Raw genomic sequence first — 20,245 nt, forward strand, 5'->3', positions numbered from 1 at the left:
ATCTGGGTATACTGGGCATACTGGAAATAGTACTGAGCCAGGAGTCAGAAATTCTGTGGCCTTGCAGGCCTCCTAACCTTTCAGGGGTTTCGGACTAGTGGATTTTTGAGGTACATTCAAGTTCTGAAATTGATTATAAACTATAAGGTGAGTCTCATTTAGCACAAAGTTTAGAAGTTTTCACTTTTAGTGCTTTGCTTAACGGTTTGCTCTGTTCCTTATTGTTTGTGATGGCTACAGTCTCATTAAACTATAGATCTGTGTTTTCCGTGGTTCTTGATTTTTTTTTTTTAGCTTGATTAAAAGCTACTGCTTGTGATTCTGGCCTCTTTATGAAGTTATTTTACCTTTCATATGGAAGGAATTTTGTTAGTTTTTAGTCTATTTTCAATTTTTCTTAATTTATACAGCTAGTCTTGTGTTTGATTTGCTTTAGGGGATTTTAGAAAATCAAAGTTTTAGATTAAATTGTATGCAGTTATTTTCAAATATACTTCCATAGGTTATAGAAACCTGTAAAAATGTCATAGCTGTCTAAGAAGATGATTTGGTTCAGAAAAAAAATCCTGGAATAAAAACAAATAACATAGAATAAATTATGGTAAATATGCTATTCTAGTAGCAAGGAAATTAATAAATTCGATTTTTGAAAAAGGACCTGAATTTCTGCATGGTAAACGCATCAGGTTCTTGTCCTACTTCATTAAATCAGTAGCTTTGCCCACACTGATTAAAAAAACAAACCCCACATCTTTGTCTTGCTCCACAGTGAAACTTTGCAGATGGAAATCTATATAGCATATGTGGTGTTTGTAATGCACTGCAAAACAAGAATGTTCCTTAAGTTGCCATGTGGACCATTGGTATTTGTTGCCTCATAACCCTCCTTTTTGACAGCACTGTTGGTTCATATCCACATATATTCTGTTCTTAAAAGAACTCGGGGTATATTTTTCTAAAAGCATTTGCTTGAGACAGGAGAAATTGAGCCTTTTCAATTTTTACATTATTTAGAACTTCAACGGTATGAGAGCAAGTTTAGAAAACAATTTTATTAGACAAATTATTTAGACAAATTATACACAGAAAGCTCTGCCACTTGTAACTGAGGCCTCCAAAAAGTGTTTTGTGTATTTGTATAATAGGCAACACATCAAAATAGGCCTATTTTTAAATATTGTACATGGTTTACAATTTGTTTATAACTAAAGTCACTGCAACATCTGGTATGTCCCTAGATAGCTTTTTGTAAAGATTTCTTTTTTTTTAAAATCAGATTTTTGAATGAAATCATGGATTTTACAAGGGAAGACAAGTTGTGCATGCACTTAGAGTCTTGCTGCCCTGGAAACAAAATGGTCTGTGCATGATAAGAAATCATTCTGCCTTACACAGTAGACAATATTTGAAGATTTAGTACAAAAACAGTGACAGTACAAGATGCTCCCCAGAACAGAATTACCATCAAAATAGAATATATCTGAAGAATATACTTTTAAATTTCTCCTAAAGCAATTCACGTTGGCTGATTCCTATATCAATCTTAGCCATGAATGAATCAGATTAAATTAAGTGTATGACTGCATTAAAAAAAAATGCAGGATTAAGTTACTTGCTTCCTACTTACCACATTTTAATTTAAGGATTACAAACTGAAAGCTCATTCTACATTTCTAACAAGTAAGAATGTGACTTTAAAAGGGTCGTGCTCAAAGGAGCACTGGTTTTTGCTATTGTCTTTCTATACATTTGCCACTAATGTAAAAATTACTTAGCTCATCTAAATAAAACTAAATTCCAAAGGGATTAAAATGAGAGCCTGGTCTGTTTTTTTTTTAAAGGATAATATATGACGGTAATTAAGGCCCTATCAATATTTTTCAAGGGCTCCCCCTTCTTCCTACTAACATAGCTATTGTATTGATTGGTCTACTGCTTTGGAAGAGAATTTATTAACCTTCAATGATCTATGTTTAAACTCTTATAGAGCTATATTAGCTGTCATGGATGTGGTTTAGCTAATAGCATTTTCCATTTATCTAATTAATTAAAAGCAAAATTATCAAGGTTAGCTTTATACACTTCTGAATAACAAATACAAAACCTATTCAAATGAGTTACATCTAGGTACAAATGCTAAATTGCCCTGGATGTTCTAACAAAAAAAAAAGTATAATATATACTCAAGTTGGCAAACAATGAAAGTCAGAATCCCATGAAAACGCCCTGCCTTTTCTAATGGAAAAGACCCACTTCACTGTACATCTTTCCTGTATACAACATAACTTTTTTTTGAACTAAAGCTTTATTAAATGAATTGCGATAGCAATGGCCACCATGTTATATATATATATACATATATATATATGTGTATATATATATATACATATATATATATATATACACATTATATAGGTGCATATATATGTATATATGAGATACTAATTTATTTAACACGACAGGTTTCTGCCACATGATAAAGTTTACTGTACATAAGGAAACCTTTTTAATACTGTACAATCACATAAAGGTCATATGCACTGTTGCAGTGCAAGAATAAATTTAACTGTAGTTTTTACTGGCATAGTGATGGCTTTTTGTAGTCCTACAAAATTGCATTCTCATGTTATGTGGCCTGAAGGGTCTTTTTTTACACTGCAGGGGTTGCCTTTGGCCCACAGTTAAAGGACACAGAACAGAAGCAAAGCACTGGATGGATGCAGCAGAACAAATAGAAAAAGAATGAAATTATTGCAAGTTTATTATTTTTTTTTTTTTAGAAAAGAGAGACATTGTGGAGGCCTTTATGTCAAAGTAATCCTGCATATACTTGTAGTATATTCAGTGCACATTTCCTATACTTGAAGTACAGTATCTGAAAAGCATACTAATAGAATACTAGTGTCCTATATTTTGGGGGAACAAGGTGACTAAGGGAAAAAATGGAGGGAAATGGGTAGGGAGAAAGAAAGAGAGAGAGAAAGCGAGATGGTCAAGAGAAAGATCTAGAGCTGTTACTAATAATCCTGATTTGTTTTTAAAAAAAGTTACATCCATGTTAGTCCCACAATATTACATTTGCTCCTTGCAAAGGGAGTCCTAAAAAGAAATGGTGAAGAAGCTTTGCCTGGTGGTCATATGGAGGTACCTCGGTCTGGGTCATTACCAAGATTAAGCCCAAGAGTGGGAGTTGGTTGATAGGGGATTGATGACATTGTTTTGATAGGACTCCTGAAAAAGCCCCCATTAGGTGCCCTGTGCCTGAAAGGCCCAGTTCGGTGGTCAGGCACGTTGCCAAATGAGAAACCCGAAGCAGCCTTAGCTGACAGTGTACGGCTAAGAGTCTGGATTTGCTCTGGGATAAAGGTTGTTGTGGTAATATGAGTGTTCCTGAAATCGCTGATTTGTTCCAGTGCTTGTCGAGTTGGTAATGTATCAATGTCCAGAGGGGTCAAATCAATTGATGAGGTGGAAAACTGTTTATGGGGACTGTCATCATCTGTGCACAAGCTATTGACACGTCTGTGGAGGTGCTCCAGGTCAATTTCCTTGTCATCCTGGGGACGAAAAAAAAAAGAAAGAAGATAGAGCTTTCATTATCTCTGGAGTCCACTTCATGGGAGTGTCTATGACCCTAAGAAAACAGTTCAGGAAATATCATATGGAATTAACCAAATTTTAGTACAGTTCGGGTATGAATACTTTTAGCGAATCATTTCTCTGCAATTAATTCCACTAAGATGAACATACTTCACTTGTAATAATTTAGCATGTTAACTACAAAGGTGTGGGAGTGACAGGTGATTATTATACCGTAACAGGGCCAATTGTAAACAAAACTGTGAAGTAGGTATAATTGTCTTTGTTTACCCCCTTCCCTTTTCAGCATCTTTATTCCAAATGAGGGACCCTTATTCCTAGGTGTTTATTGACCGTATGCTGTCCCTAGTTCTTCCTGTTATAAATGAAAGTGACATTAGAAATTAATTAATTCAATTTATGAGAGGTGTTATCCATTCTAGGGGTATTTGACTTTTAAAGAATGGCTAGAGATGAGAATGTTTAATCCAAAGAACTAAATTTCTGATGGTCGAATTTATAGCACCTAAATTGAGCTAATTTGGCAAAAGAGCTACCATTTGAATCCTCCTCAGATCACACAGTGTGACAGTTTGTTCCAACTACTTATAGAATCAGCCTTGTGTAACAAGTTCTAAAACATTTATGACACCTTGAACTATTGGAAATGCAACTTCAGATTAATAAGGATGAAATCAGATTTTAAAACTTACTGTTCACTGAATATGTACTTTGTACTCTGTGGGGAAAATGCCTAAGGGGGAAAAAGATCCTTCTTTTCATCAACCAACTTTCTAGCTAGGCCTGTATAGTAAAAATATGTCAAAATGATTTTTTTAAAAAAATCAAACATAATAGGAAAAACTGAGACTCCTCATTAGGGGCTCTCTACTGGCTGCCATGTAACAGAGCTCAGTTAAAGTTCTCCCTATTGTGCTATCTGTCATGGGCTCCAGAGGGCAGCTATTTTGATGTGCGTTATTATTTTTCCTCTTCCTTCCTCATTTCCAAATTCAATAAAAATACCATGTTAATGTAATGTTATTAGTAAGATTTTAGGAGCCTGGGAAATGCAATCTGATGGTCTTATAGCAGCTAAAATGTAGTCATCCATTAACAGATGTAGTGATGCAAAAAATTTCATATTACCTATAATAATTCAAAATACAAGGGGATTTTGGGAGCCCTTCATTTCCAGATTTTTTTTTTAGAGAAGATGAAGTCTCAGCTGTGATGCAGCACTTAGGTGCTAAGCTATTTTAAAATAATATTTTGTTAATTCAAAACCCACTAATTCAGTTGTGCTGACATATTTCTTAGTTTAAGAAAACCCTTTCTTCATTAACAGCATGACTAGTTTTGTAGACTAAGTCATTGGGGGGGATATTAAAAGCAATATTTGGGGAAAATCTGTTTTTTAGATCCCATAAAACTTCAGGACACATTTAAACAAACAATAAAATAAAAATTTAAATAAACTTGTATAAACAATTGCTATGTGAATCATTGATCACTTTTGTCAATGCATTTGAGGAAGTCCTCTAAATACCCCTATAAGGTCATAGTTACTTCAAATGACTAAAAAGTAATAAAACTTAATTCTGTGAAATATTATACAAATCTCATATTTTAATCAATCTAATATTTCTGTTCATTAATGATGTTTTAGTATATTTGGAAATTTTGTTATAAAAAGATGTTTTACTTTGACATTAGAGGAAACAAGTAGAATATTCAGCTATTTTCCTTCTCTCATTTGGTTCTTTCTGATACTATATATATATATAAAAGCAATATGTAGATGGAAGCAAGGATTGTTTTTTTCTTTTAAAAAGCACTGCATGCATCTTTATAGCTGCTTGTAATTACTGAAAAATGAATCTGGTTCTTACAGTGGTCAATTATAACCATTGCAGGAAGGGGGAAAGGAATTCTAATTCCAGTGCGAAGTTGGCAAAAGGAACTAATATAATAAAAACAAAAGCTCATTTCCTGTAGGTCTATGTCCTAGAAAGGGGGATGCAATAATTGGAAATAGTGTGTTTTCCACCTTCCACATCTTTGTGCTGAAAAATGCATGTTAATTATGTTTCTTTAATGTAGTAGTGGTGAGGAAGAGGGGTAGGTATCAGGTTTTGTAGGCTTAAGAGATTTATTCACACACGTATAATTCATTCAAATAAAAAGACACACATTCCTCACTTGGTAAGATCCTCCAAGAATCACTAGATTAGAAGCTACACTGAGCTTGGCAGAATTTCAAAGTTCACTTACAGTACATGGGATTTTCAATATTTAGAATACTGTAGTATCCTTTCTATTTCCTTTGACTGCCCTAAAACAGAAAGTTGAATTTTGGGTGCTAATTTTACCTTTGCAAATTTAACTCAGTATCTTCTAAGTAAGAAGACATTGTTGCTAAATAATTCCTCTATCACCAACTCTACTCTAATGAGGCAGTCCTTAGGATTCTTCTTTTGGCAAATCTTAGACAATGCCACAGAGGTGGAATTCTTGTCCTAGTACGCAAGGTCTCAGTAGAAAGATGAAGCTCTTAAGCCAATACCTCTTTTGAAGGAACCCGGGAGCCTTTCCTCTTGTTCCACCAGGTCTCCAGCATTGCTATGAAGCAGGAGAGGACAATCCCTGCTGCCAGAATGCAGAAGACACCGGCAAAGCTCTTTATGTCCAGGGCACTGCCTTTCTGTTTAGTGTCCACAGAAGAATACAGGTCACACTGGCCATTCTTTGGCCACCACTTATGCTTCAGTATATCCATGTCTCCATTCTGCTGAAGTTCTAGGATTCTTGGGGGGGGGGAAGAGCAAAACAATTAGAACAGAGGCACTGGTGGGATGTATAGGCATAGGAAAGCTCCACTGTTGAACACCCTATAAACTATAGTGTCTGTTAAAGGGAAAACAAGTCACTGAGAGAATGGTGGGTAATGAGAAACTCCGTTGTTGTAATTCAATGGATAGAGTTTAAACCACAAGGTGTTTTTTTCTGTGAGTTTGTGTGTGCTTGCAGGCGTGTGTTCTATAATTTATAATATTTCCCCTGGGGTAGCTACAATGTGTTTCTACAATTACATTTCCAAGGCAGTATTTTTTGTGTGGTTTCATGCTGCTACACAGTTCTATGGTCTTTGAAACAAAATGACGCTCTGGATTCTAATGCTTTTATAAGGAACATTTTGCTGCTTGCAGCAAGATGCTGGCACGCCATCATGGAGCATATGGTACATACAAAGAAATTCAATTAAAAAGGCTTCTATTATTTAACACGATGTGGGAGAAAACCCTGGGATAATTTTGAAGTTGATAAAATACATCGTTTCTGGTTTTGCACACAACCGCTCTGCTTTCCTTTTTAATGCCAAAGGGGGAAATGTATCTTGCCTTGAAGAATAAAGAGCAAAGTTACTGAGAAGCTTTCAGGTAATAAGTTCAAACAAGGAAAAATCTTTCTTTTCATCGTCAGCTGGCAACTGTCAGCAATAACAGTTTTTGCTGGGCTAGAGCTTAAAGTCCAAATTTAATGTAGTAGTAACTTAGAATAGAAGTAACTTAAAACTAATAGTGCTAGCTTGATTTTTGACAGAAATAAGCCTACCTGGAAAGAGCAAATTGCTCACTTTTGGAGGCGTATTACCTCTTTTATGCCATTTTCAGAGCTGGAAGAAGAGAATAAAGTCAAAAGTAAGAGAGTTTATGTGTAGAGGGTACAGGGTAATATGCATACGAGAATACATAAGTATGGGGTCAGCTCTGGGCAAAGTTGTGAGGTGGGCCTATGCTATGTATGGTGCACTGTGTACCCTGGCCCATTTTCTCCCACTGTACACTTCACTCCCTGCCCCTCCCTTCCAGCACCTTGTCTATGCTCCCCTCCCAGGAAGTACCACATGTAATCTGGATCTGTTCTGAGCTGCAACTACCAGGATTTATCTGTCTGCCCCAAGGGCATAAACTAGTCTAACTGAATAATTTATATAGCACTGTAATATGACAGGATCTCTCACAATAACCCTGTGAAGTAGCTAATACAAGTTTTGTTATCCTCATTTAACAGATGAGGGAAACTGGGCTTGAAGGATTTAATGGGATTTGAAGCCGGGTCCTCTTGGTTTCAAATCCAGTATTCTTTCTCTATGATGGTACTTCTTTATGTGCCCCCAGAAGGAGCTGTCAGTTAGCACGTGGGACTTGCACCCACATCTTCTTCCACTATGACATGTACATAGGTATGACAAATCCTATGACAAACATAAGCCTTAAACCTAGGTCCTCTTTAACTCCAAGGCCAGCTTGTTAGCTATTTCACCAACCTGGCTCTATGTGTACATAAGCATACATATTTACTTCAATATATGTGTATGCATTTGTCAATATATACACACAGATCTACCTCTTTGATTTTACTGGAGAATATCTTCCCCATCATTTCAGATGATAGACTCGCTGTAACTTGATAGAATGTCTCTAAGAACTGCTATTCCCTTCCCTGCCCTCCACCCCCAAAATAATAATCAATCTGTGGCCAAGAGCCTCTCTGATGGCCTGGCATATTGTTCGCTCATTCTTCCACTCTCATTTTATGAACTAGGACTTTGTGTTAGGGCCAGGCCCTACACGCGTCTGGAGGGAATGTCTGGGCTTGGTTTGGTTTTGATTTTTTATTTTCTGGGGTTCTGCAGCTGCTTTCTCCAGGTACTGATCTCTAGGATGAATACCTGGAGATCAAGGATTTCCTGGGGTGGCTCAGTCCTGGGCCTTGTAAACTTTTATGTGCTGGAAGTAGTTTGCTCTATGGTAAAGTCTGATCACTGCCCCAGCTCCTCAGTTGTTAGACTTGAAAGCCTTTTTCACTTGAAGATGGCTTGGGAAAGTTTATGATGCTCTACGACTATAATTTGAGAGTTCCCAGGTTAGTTACCATGAGATATGAGAGTAGAGTTGGAATTTAATGAAAGATATTCGAGCTGGAATAGATGCAAGTGATCGACCGTTGTTAGAGTTAAACTGACCCTCTCTACTCCCTTTTTCTTGCATACTTGGGCCATGTTTTCATTCTGTTGCTTCTTAGTTTTTTTCTTTTTTGTTTGTTTTTGCTAGGCAATGGGGTTAAGTGACTTGTCCAGGGTCACACAGCTAGTAAACAGTGTCTGAGGTCAGATTTGAACTCAGGTCCTCCTGACTCCAGGGCCAGTGCTCATTCTGTTGCTTCTATTGCTCCAGCCCCCAATTTAGAGGTGCAGAGACCATGCCCAGGAGGAACTTAGCCACTAAGCTCTGTACTCCTTGAGATCCTGTGTCCTTATCCAGGTGAAATAGGAGATAGAGCTCTTTTCTGGAGTCAGGAAATCCTGAGTTCAAATCTAGCGTCATGTTTCCTCTCTGTCCTTCCGTTTCCTCAACTGTAAAATGAGAATAAAACCCCTACCTTGCAGTGTTGTTGTGAGGAGCAAATGAAACAATATTTGGAAAAAGTGCTTAGCACAGCACCTGCTGTATAAATGCTTATTGCCTTATTGTTTTGCTCCCCCTCCTGTCCACTCCAGGCCATTTTCTTCACTGCCACCATACCCTTCCATCCACTTTTTATTTTTTGCTCTGAGAACTAGAAATCAACACTACTATTGCCTCTAGAAAGGGTGTATCAGTGGACTGCCCCAGTGCCACACTCAACCTCCCTGTGACTTACCAGAACAAAGCAGCCTTTCCTGACCACTCCTCCTCTCATTGTAAAATAAGTTCCTGGAAGTAGGGATGGTATCACTTCTGTATTTGTACTCAGTGTTTAGCACATAATTAGCACTTATTAAATATTTTTTCATTCATTTATTCCATTCTCTTCTCCCACTATCAGCATAACCTCTCTACAGAACCTTCATTATCTTCATTACGCCCTGGCCAGGATAAACTTAACCTTATCATCACGGAGATTGATTCAGCTTGGCTCCTCACACCTCATCAATACCTATCTCAGTTGCTTCCACCTCTCTGATTAGATGACTGAGCAAAAAACTCCCCCCCCCAACCCATAGCCTCCCTTTATAGACTGCTCAAAATTTCAGCCTGCTTTCTATTTGGCACCTGCTTCTCTGCTTGCTTTGACTCTACCACCATCTTCCTCATGCCCCTGCCCTGGGACATTCTCTGGGATGTTCCCATCCCCTCACTTTTTCACATCCTTTTCTGTATTGTTTTCCTCAGTAAGGTCCTTGAGGCCAGGGATTATCTTTTTCTTATTTTTAATGCCTAGAGCCTAGCAAAGTGCCTGGCATGGAGTAGGCACTTAATAAATGTTTATTCTATTGTATGCTATATATCCTAATCCCTCCTCTTCAAAATGCTCAGTCAGGCTCATAGTATAAGAGGATTAAAAAAAAAACACAACCCGGTGACTTTTGCAAGGTTACTTTGTCAGGACTGAGCTGAGACTTGAATCCAGTACTTTCAGGGAGTATTACAGGTGGTCCATGGTTTCTCTCTCAGAAGAAGGTGTTTCACACCCCCCTCCATCCTCCAGGATATATGTATGCATTTTAACAAGGAGTCTTTAACCCAAAGGAATAAAGTGATGGTGAGAATTTTTGGTAGTATACAGATCTTTGTCTAGTTCTGCCCCCATATTTGACAGACACTTATTGTGGATTGCACCAGCTAGCGCGTACTCCCCAGCTTAGCCCAAGGAGAAACTGAGGTAGGTCTCCAGCTTTCCCTTTCTTGTGTCCTGTTAGCCTCTACATGATCCCTGGTATGCACTGTTCATTCACACCATTCCATTTTTACCTGCTCTCGGGAAAGAATATGATACACCTTCACACGAAGCTTCTACTGTTACTTTTTCTTTTCTTTTTTTAGGAGTCAAGTGGGGTTAAGTGACTTGCCTAGGGTCATACAGCTAGTAAGTATCTGAATCCAGATTTGAACTTGGGTCCTTTTATCTGCAGGGCCTGTGCTCTATCCACTGTGCCACGTAGTTTGTCCTTTCCATTGTTTCTAAGGCATGAGGTCTTACCCCTCCTGGGGATGTTTTTATTTTAATGGGGGGAACATAAATTTTTAAGCAAAAGCATAAATATAATTTTGGAAATTTAAGCACATGAAGATAGATGGGCAAGGCTTTTTTTTTTCTTTTTGGCCAGAGAGGTTTTCCTGGAGACCTTGAAACCACATCAACTAGCATCCTCTGCCTCTGCCTGTTAATAAGAATGTGCCTGATGTATCCCAGTTTGGGTGATAAGGCAGTGGAAGGAGTCACTCTGGAGAAGGTTTTGACTCCAACAAACTCTGATAGCTAGAGATATAATAAGACCATGGGACAACTTTCCCTGGAAATTTAGGGGAACTGACCCTACTTGACTTTTAGAATTTGGGAACAATTGACTTTAGGCTCTAGTTAGTAAGAATAATTAAATAAATGGTTCACTCTCAACCCAGGTAGACTTGTGGAGGCTCTGTCTCCCCTTTATAGCAATGGCCTGTTTTTTTTTCCTTTTCATATAGCCTTTTGTCCCAGAGTGTTGCCTTCTACATCAACTGAATTTATCTTAACAAGGTGATTTGTGGGTACTGTTTGAAGTTTGCCCTGGCTCAGCCAACATTCTTAATTTTTTAAAAAACTATTTTTAGGCAATTGGGGTTAAGTGACTTGCCCAGGGTCACACAGCTACTAAGTGTCAACTGTTTGGTCTGAGGCTGGATTTGAACTCAGGTCCTCCTGACTTCAGGGGCGATGCTCTATCCACTGTGCCACCTAGCTGCCCCAACTTGGCCAACATTCCCAAGCTACATACGGAGTCGGGGTGTGTGTATGGGAGTGGGGATAAAGTAAGTCTTCTTTAAAGGACTCAGTGTGGTACACTAGAAGGAATATTAATTCCGAAGTCCTGCTTCCTATGTGATCTCTGTGTAATTTGCCCTCCCTGGGCCTTGCTTTCTGGGGTTTGACCTCTGCCTTCTGAGGTCCTTGTAGTTTAAGATCTATGAAGTTATTATTCCTATATTCTGTAACTCCTATTATATAAATATCCCTCTCTGCGGGCCAGATAAAGGTAGTTTGTCTTAAAGAGCAGTTTAGTTACTTTGTGAGAATTGTATGCCCATGACATATTTTACTCACTTTTGGACCAAGGCAGGATGAAGAAGCTTTGAATTGGCAAATGAATGCAATTGCTTTTAAATAGGGATTTTAAATGAAACGAAAGAAAAGCCTTGCTTCTAAAAGTATAAATAACATGTACAAGACTGTGACACAGGGAAATTCACCTTGTATTCATAGATAGGCTGGTGACAAAGCAAAATCCTTTCTCTAATTCTGATACTTTCAGGTGGTCCAATATGTCAAGTTGACACAGGATGAGAAAATAGCAAATTGTCATTGGAGATAAGTCCACAAGATGGCAGTGTTTCCTAGCAGAAGAAAAAGTCTGCTAACCATGAACTACATCTACAATTCACCTCTGGGTGGCACGGTAAGCATGCGCTTTAATCATCACAGTCTAATATTTCACTTAGTTTCTTGTGTTCCAACAGATTGATCAGATCATTTCCTTGAAAGGAAGACATTCGTGGCATAGTATGCCTATTTCTTTCTTTGAAGAGGACACCAAGGAATTTACTTAACGATGAACTGTAATGTTCTCTTTGGCTAGAGAAAGAATGAGCTTCTTGACAAGGAAGGTGTGATATGTTTCAGAGCTGAGAAGCTGTTGCTGCTGTTTCTTCTCTGAGTGTGCGTGTGTGTGTGTGTGTGTGTGTGTGTGTGTGTGTGTGCTTTTAGAAATACTACTTTTATTTACACTTTCTTTAAAAAAATGAGTATTATTAAAACATATTTTAGAATATGTCTCTCTTTCCCTTATCCAGAGGGCTACCCTTGATAACAAGAACTAAAAAGAAAGGGGAAATAAAGGAGTTTAGCAAAAGAACCAACATATTGACCAAATCTTACAGTATATTTGATATGCCACACCTGTAGCCCCCTTCTTCTGCAAAGAAGGCAAGTATATTTGTTCAATTTGAATTTTCTCCCTTTTCCCACAAGTGCTAGATTAAAGGAGCGGATCTGACAAGTAATACATATCAACTTTAATTTGAATAAATGATAAATCATGGTAAAATGGAAAGAATGTTGGTTGGATTTGCTACTTAATACTTATATATTCTTGTGCAAATAACTTATCCCATGTTGGCCTGGGTTCCACTATCTGTAAAATGTGGGTATTGGACTTCCCCTTTTACATGAAACTTTTCCTGATACCCACTGGTATGAACGCTTCTCTCCCTTGTATTTACTTTGTATATATCTTTATATAGGTTCCATGCTGTCCCTCAGATAGAATGTAAACTCCTTGAGGGCAGGATTGCTTTATATTTGTCTTTATATTCCCAGCCTAGCATATTGCCTGACACATAGTAGGTGCCCAATAAATGTTCATCAAATTGAATCAAATACAGTTATACTCCTTTTATGCTCCTTTAAAAAAATAAGTGACAAAAAAGTCTATCACTGAAAATATGTTAGTTGCTTTTCACCTCAATCAGTTGGACAGTTTATTTAGTTTTATGCCTTACTTAATGTGAAGAGTCTTTTTACCTTCTGCTCACTTAAAAGCACAGTGGGTGGAAGATTGAAATACGTTTAAATGTTTGGTTGACAGAGCAAAAGAAAGCAAGCCATTTACTTTCTGATTGAACTCTTCAAGTGTGTTCCTTGGACCATTTGCTAGGGAGGTGACCTTAAAGCTGAAAAAAATGGAGAATTTGTTCATTTTGGCACTTGCCCTACAAGTTTATTAGTCACTTCCTGCACTCATGGATGTTTTGAAAAAAGCAGTTTAATAGGTGTAATCATTTCTATTCAGTCTAAAATCTATGTAGCTTGAATTGTGGATAAGGCTAGAAGCCTAGGCCAGGGGTGGGGAACCTTTGGTCTTGAGGCCACATGTGGCCTCTGTGTTTTCTTTCTCATGTTCTTACATTGAGGGAAAAACCTGTGGAAGTAGAGAGTGTTTTGGACTTGAAGTAGGAGGGCTCAAGTCCAAATCCTAGCTCTGCCCCATCTGTGTGACTTACAGTCAATTATTTAACCTCTCTGGGCCTCAGTTTCCTCATTTGTATAATGAAGCCATTGGAAAAGATTCAGCTCAATCAGTCAGCTAGTTTGTACAAAGCACCTATTATACATCAGGCATTGTGCTACATGCCAGGGAAACAAAGAAATGCAAAAACCAGTCCCGGCTCTCTAGGAGTTCACAGTGTGATGAGGGAGATAACATGCAAACGTGCCTCCCACTCAAAGCCTCCCTTTTTTCTCAGAGGGAAGGCACCAAGATTAAGGGGGAATGAAAGGCTTCTTACAGAAGGTGGGCTTCAGCTGAAACTTGAAGGAAGTTGAGGCGGTTAGGAGGCAGAGATGAAGGGGGAGATCATTCCAGGCATGGTGAACATCCAATGAAATTGATCATTTTCAAAGATGGACTTCAAGGTCTAAAGAGTATGTGGAGGGTGGTAAGGTATAAAAAGACAGGAAAGGTAGGAAGGCCATGTAATGAAGGACTTTCAAAGCAAGCAAAGGATTTCTTTTTGATCCTGGAGGGTATAGGGACCCAGAGCCATCAGAACTTAGTGAGTGTGTGTGTGTGTGTGTGTGTGTGTGTGTGTGTGTGTGTGTGTGTGAGAGAGAGAGAGAGAGAGAGAGAGAGAGAGAGAGAGAGAGAGAGAGAGATGGGCGGAGAGACGGAGAGAGGAGCTGAGCATGAAACACTTTGGTTGCCAGCCTTGGTGGCCAGGAGGATGGGGGTACCCTTGGCAACAGGGAAGTTAGGAAGAAGGGAGGCTTGGAGTGGGAGGAGGTGATGTTAAGCATGTTATAAGCAAGATACTGTGCTTAACTGCTGGGGTTACAAAGGTAAGGGAACAAATATTTATTACGCAACTTCTATGGAGCAGGCTTAGAGTTTTATAAAACTTATGTCATTTGATCGTCACAACAACCTTGTGAGGTTGTGCTATTTGATAGCAATAATATTCCCATTTTACAGATGAGGAAACTAAGACACAGAGAGGGAAAGTAACTTGTGTAGGGATTTAATCCAGACTCTCATGTACGTATGACTAGATGGTGACAAATCATTTACCCTTTCTGGGCCAGTTTCCTCATCTGCAGAATGAGGAGGATGAACTAGTTGACTAAATTTCCTGACATTCAAATATTCACATTTCTAAAAAGTAGCATTTTTTAAAACACTCCTTGTTGTTTGTGTCTCCTGTCCTCATGTGCCGCTCTACTGGGTGTCTAACTACCTGGCACTGCCCACCTAGGCTGGCTTTGGAGTTGCCAAATGACTAATTTCCAGGAAGTAACCCCAACCTTGAGGTTATTTAGGTCACTTTAAATCACTCCTATTAAACAGGAGGTAATCCTTTTTATATTTTAAATATAAAAAAAAACCCATTCAAATCATTCCATTAAATGCTTTTTCACAGGATAATAATAAAGGAGAAGGGTGAAGGAAATAAAATATATCTGTGATTCTTAACGTTCATAACCTAAAATGTCTCCTAACATCCTCAAGAGATAATGCAGTATCTTCAAAATCTAACTAATTTAAATTTACTTGATATTTTTATGTCTTGAAAAAAGGTTGATTTACTATATAACAGATAATTTTCTGAATATGAATCAAAGTTAAAATCCAATTAATCTGCTAGTGCCCTTTATTTAAACTTCTAGTATCCCCCTCACCATATCCAATTGGTTACCAAGCTTTTCAATTTCACCTTTGCGACATTTCTCAAATATGCCCCCTTCTCTTTGACACTGCCATCAACTCTGGTACAGGCCCTCATTATCTCCAACCTGGACTATTGAAATAGCCTGCTGATGGTCTGCCTGCCTCAAGTCTCTCTCCCACTTTAGTCTATTTTCCATTAAGCTACTAAAGCGATTTTCCTGCAGCATAGATCTGATCACATCATCCCCTTACTCAATTAAATTCCTATGGCTCAGTATTGCCTCCAGGATCAAAACAAAATCCTCTGCCTTGCATTCAAAGCCCTTCATTCCCCAGCCTTCCCACTCCCCCCACCCCTTTAAGTCCTCCTACATCTTACTCCCCACCACATACTCTTTGATCTAGTGATATATTACTTATTATCATGATTACTTATTATACAGTTATTACATGATATATTATAATAACCAATACATTACTATAATATGATATAATAATATAATATATTATATGGATATATTACAATATAATTATAACATAATATATAATGAATATAGTATATTATATAATTGATAGAATAATTATTAAATACATTATTAATTAGTGATCCTTACTCTTCCATGAACAAGGCACTGACCTTGTTAATCAGTTCTGGGAATTTTTTCTCGTTGTCCCCTATGCCTGGAATGCCTGTTCCTCTTCATCTCCACTTCCTGACTTCCCTGGCTTCCTCTAAGTTTTGACTAAAATCCCATTTTCTTCAGGAAGTATTGAGGTTGAATATTTCTCAACCCTTCTTAATTCTAGTGCTGTTACTCTCTTATCTGGTTCCTTTTTATCCGTTATATAATTTGTTCGCACATATGTTTTCTTGTCCTCTTCCCCCATTAGATTTTGAACTCCTCAAGGGCAGGCACCATCTCCTTCCTTCCTCCCTCTTTCACTCTCTCTTCTCTCTCTCTCTCTCTCTTCTCTCTCTCTCTCTCTCTCTCTCTCTCTCTCTAGCATAGGGCCTGGAACATAGTAGGTGCTTAATAACTTGTTATTAACTGACTGCTTAAGCCAATTAATTCAACTGATTAAAGCATTAAAGGTTATAGGTTGATTCCTGTACAGAGAAAAACTTGAAGTCTGCTGCTCTAATGCAAGTTACAAACGTGTCAAAGGCCTTAAGGGGGTTTGCTTGAACATCAAGTCTATCAATTGGTCCAATGATCCATGATCATCTTCACCATTATGACCTTAATTAAGTACTTATAGGCAGGCCTTACATTCTGGAAGAGGTCTTAGTAACCATCATGTCTAATGCCTTCAATTTAAAGTTAGGGTGATTCCCCAGGGTGCTACAGCTAATAATAGACGAGGACAGATGTGAACTCAAATTTTCCCGAGTCTCAGGCCAGTGCCCCCATCCACTATACCAGTGGAGTCAGTCAAATAGAAAGAGAGCTCCTAACTGATAATAAAGATCTGTGCAGGCCATATATTTACTTAAAATCCCACAAAATTAACTTTTCCATCATATTTTCATGTATTTTGTTGAATATTTCCCAATTACATTTTTATCTGGTTTGTCTACACTGTGGAGTTGTGGCTAGCCTGCAGTTTAATCCTCTGACCTACACTGTACTTCTTCACTCTAGAGGGGTTTTGCTATTCACATAGCTATCAAATGACAAATTAACTCTTCACATATTTGGAAATAAGTAACTGGGATTCCCTTCTTCCACTCCCAAGTCTACCCTGGTTTTCCAGGCCCCCTTCCTCTGGATGGCACCTACTTTGCCAAGGTGCTGCTCAAAAATGAAACCCAGGATTGGACACAATGCTATAGACATGGCTTGACTAGCACTGTCATCTTTCTGGCTGAACACACTCCAGTAATGTGGATGTAGTCTATGATAAAGTAAATCATTTTGGGTAACCATACTACTAGTTAATTCAAATTGAGCTACTGCTGTGACCTCTACCACCTTCTTCCTTCATCAAGTAAGAACTGTTTTCTAGCTTTGTTTTCTCTGTCTTGGACTTGTAAAGTTTATTTCTCTAAATTCATCATTTTATATTTCTTCCTATGTCATCTATTTTCCATGGTTTTGACACAGTGTAAGATTGTGACATTTATCTAAAATACCAAATTTCCAAATGAACTTTAATATCTCTGAAAAAAGTATATATAATATGAGGTTAGCTTATGTCTCCCTTCATTCTAAACTTGCATTTTATTAACCCAAATTTTATTAATCCAAGATCTGCTAAGTCTCTTTTCCCTTGGGTAACTTAAACTCTGTTGTATACACTCACAAATACTATGGTATCAGCAACACATTCAGACCTCCCCAGAGAACCATATGAATATCACATGAGTTCATTAATTTCGCTATTACAGTAAACAGAAAATGAATTCATTACTATGAGACACTTAGGGGACATTACAGATATTATCAAAACAAAGATGTGTGTTCAAAACAGGGAAATAGTATTCCAAAAATATGTTACTCACTTTAAATCAACATTGCATGAAATTTGCTGTCTTTATTACATAAGGCTTTTCTAGTTGTCCAGGTGAACTAGCCCTAGAATTTAATAGGAGTCCATAAGAGCATGATCTCAATTAAATAACTTATCTTGAGCCTCAGTTCCATGTCATACCAAGTGGGTGTTTACAATTGGACACCCTATAAAGACATCTCAAACTCAACATGTCCAATGCAAAATCCACAGTTGTTTCCCCAACACATCCCTCTTCCAGACTTCCCTATTTCTGCCAGATTCACTTTCTTTCTTGTACCCTCCTACGTGCATAATCTCAACTCACACCAATATGTTACCATCTCTTACTGTTTTTACCTTCACAGTATTGCTTAGATTCACCCTCCTATCACAGCTCAAATAGCCACCACCCTAATTCAGGACCTCGTCACATTTTTACCTGAATTATGGCAGTGGCCTCCTAACTGGTCTCCTTGCCTCAAGTCTTTCCCCAATATAAAGCTACCAAAGTGATTTTTCTGAAAGGCATATCTGCCCCTTATTGAATTGAATAATCTTACTGAATACGCTACAATTGTTCCTTATTGCCTCTAGAATAAAACACAAATTTCTCTGTTTACTTTTAAATCTTTTCACAACTTAGCCTCAACCTACCATTCCAATTTTATCATATGGAGCTTCTTTTCTTGCACTGTATGGTTCAGGCAAATTGGCTTTCTTGCTATTCATTATACACAGCACTTCATCTCCTGCCTCTGTGATTTTGCAATGGCTTTGCCTGTGCCTGGAATGTGCTCGCTCCTCACCTCCATGTTGCTGAATTCTTTATTTCCTTCAAGACTCAAGGATTGCTTTCCATTTGAAGCCTTTTCCTCATACACCCCCCGAACATTCCCTCCATAAACTACCTCTAATTTATTTTGTACTCATTCTTTTTATACTTGTTGTGGCTTGTTGTGGTCCTTCCTTCCTCTGTTCAATTGAATGTAAGCTTGAGGGCAGGACTTTTTCATTTTCCTCTTTTTATCTTCAGGACCTAATACTGTGCCTGGCACACAGGAGACACTTCTTAAATGGTTGTTTGATATTTATTACAAAGTATGAATTATCTTTCAAACAATTTCATGTATATAGGGACAGGATTGTAGATGATAGCCAATATTTATATGGTGCTTTAAAGTTTGCAAAGCACTTTGTGTATATTATCTCATGTGATCCTTATAATAATGCTAGGTGCTATTTTTTTTTATCTCTATTTTATCAATAAGGAAACTGATGCTGAGAGAGATTAAGTGACTTACTCAGGGCCACAAAGCTACTCAGTATCTGAGGCAGGATTTGAACCTGAGTCTTTCTGTCTCCAGGCCCACAGCTCTAGGCACTGCAGCACCAGGTGTCAGATCTGAGCTGGAAGGAACCTTAGAAGCCATCTCATCCAATACCTTCATTTTACAGATGAAGAAACTAACACTCAGAGAGGTTATATTTCTATATAATTCAAGGATGTACAATTTCATGGTGTGAGTGCCATCCCTGCCAATACAGATCCAATACTCTGATTTAGTAGGTGGTCTCCAAAGAATTGCTCTGGCCAAAATATTCCTTACTCTGTGGGCAGTCAGAAGATGAACTCTTCTGAAGCTCAGAGGATGGTCCTCAGGCAGCAGGTAAGCTGCATTGAAGACTGTAGGGATGATACACTGGGCGTGTCCACTGAAGCCTATCTAATTAAATGGGACCTACTGGGGCCTGTGTTCTGCTGGTACAACTCCTGGAAACCTACAGTCTCCTCTATATCATGATGAAACAGGAGAAAGACTTTAGTGAAGGTTTTCTAGACACATTTCTATATATAATTTAGAAGAGATATTTGTGAACCTCCTGTAATGACACTGAATACTCTCCCCTGAGAATTTTGAGGAAGAAGATGAACCTTGTTAGAAAATATTGTAACCGCCCCAAATCATTCAAGTTGTATCTCTCTGTGTCTTTCCCCTTCTTTCTTTCTTTCTCTCTATCATTTTCAACAAGGTTATAGTATTGTTCTGCCCTGAGTGGGTGTGTAAAACCATTTTCATCCATTTAGAAGTTGAAAAATCAAATGAGAAGCAAGATGGATCTCAAGACTTGTAGTGACTAGTGAACTTTAATTATTATATATTTTATGTGTTTATGCTAGCACTAAAAGTCAAGCACTCATTATAGAAATGGCAGACATGATCGTTCATAAAATGAGTGCTGGGTGGCAAATGAACAGATAATCAGTATAATGAAAGCAACCTGGAAAGATGCTGGAGAGCTGAAAAGGCCTAGACAATGGCTCCCACTGAGACAGAGGGCATAATTGCAATTGGAAAGAGAACGCTTTTGGTGATCTTTTAAAATGTCAGCTTTCTCCTTAAGCACAGTGTGATATTTGGGTTATAG

The 20,245-nt window shown here is 38.1% G+C and overlaps 1 protein-coding gene across 2 annotated transcripts in view; it reads right to left on the reverse strand.

Moving 5' to 3' along the window:
- Positions 1-1,033: 1,033 nt before the first annotated feature.
- GRID2 (glutamate ionotropic receptor delta type subunit 2) overlaps positions 1,034-20,245 on the reverse strand; it is a 1,695,829-nt gene continuing 1,676,617 nt past the window's right edge. For both annotated transcript variants that reach the window (XM_021008407.2, XM_021008405.2), the window contains exons 15-16: positions 6,146-6,386; positions 1,034-3,557 (exon numbers count right to left, since the gene is read on the reverse strand). In XM_021008407.2, coding sequence (XP_020864066.1) covers positions 3,135-3,557; positions 6,146-6,386 — 664 coding nt within the window. In that variant the 3' untranslated portion in view covers positions 1,034-3,134. The remainder of the gene's footprint in view (positions 3,558-6,145; positions 6,387-20,245) is intronic.

The sequence above is a fragment of the Phascolarctos cinereus genome, unplaced genomic scaffold, assembly GCF_003287225.1.
Source record: "Phascolarctos cinereus isolate Bilbo 61053 unplaced genomic scaffold, phaCin_HiC Scaffold_9;HRSCAF=440, whole genome shotgun sequence".
Taxonomy (NCBI): Eukaryota; Metazoa; Chordata; class Mammalia; order Diprotodontia; family Phascolarctidae; genus Phascolarctos; species Phascolarctos cinereus.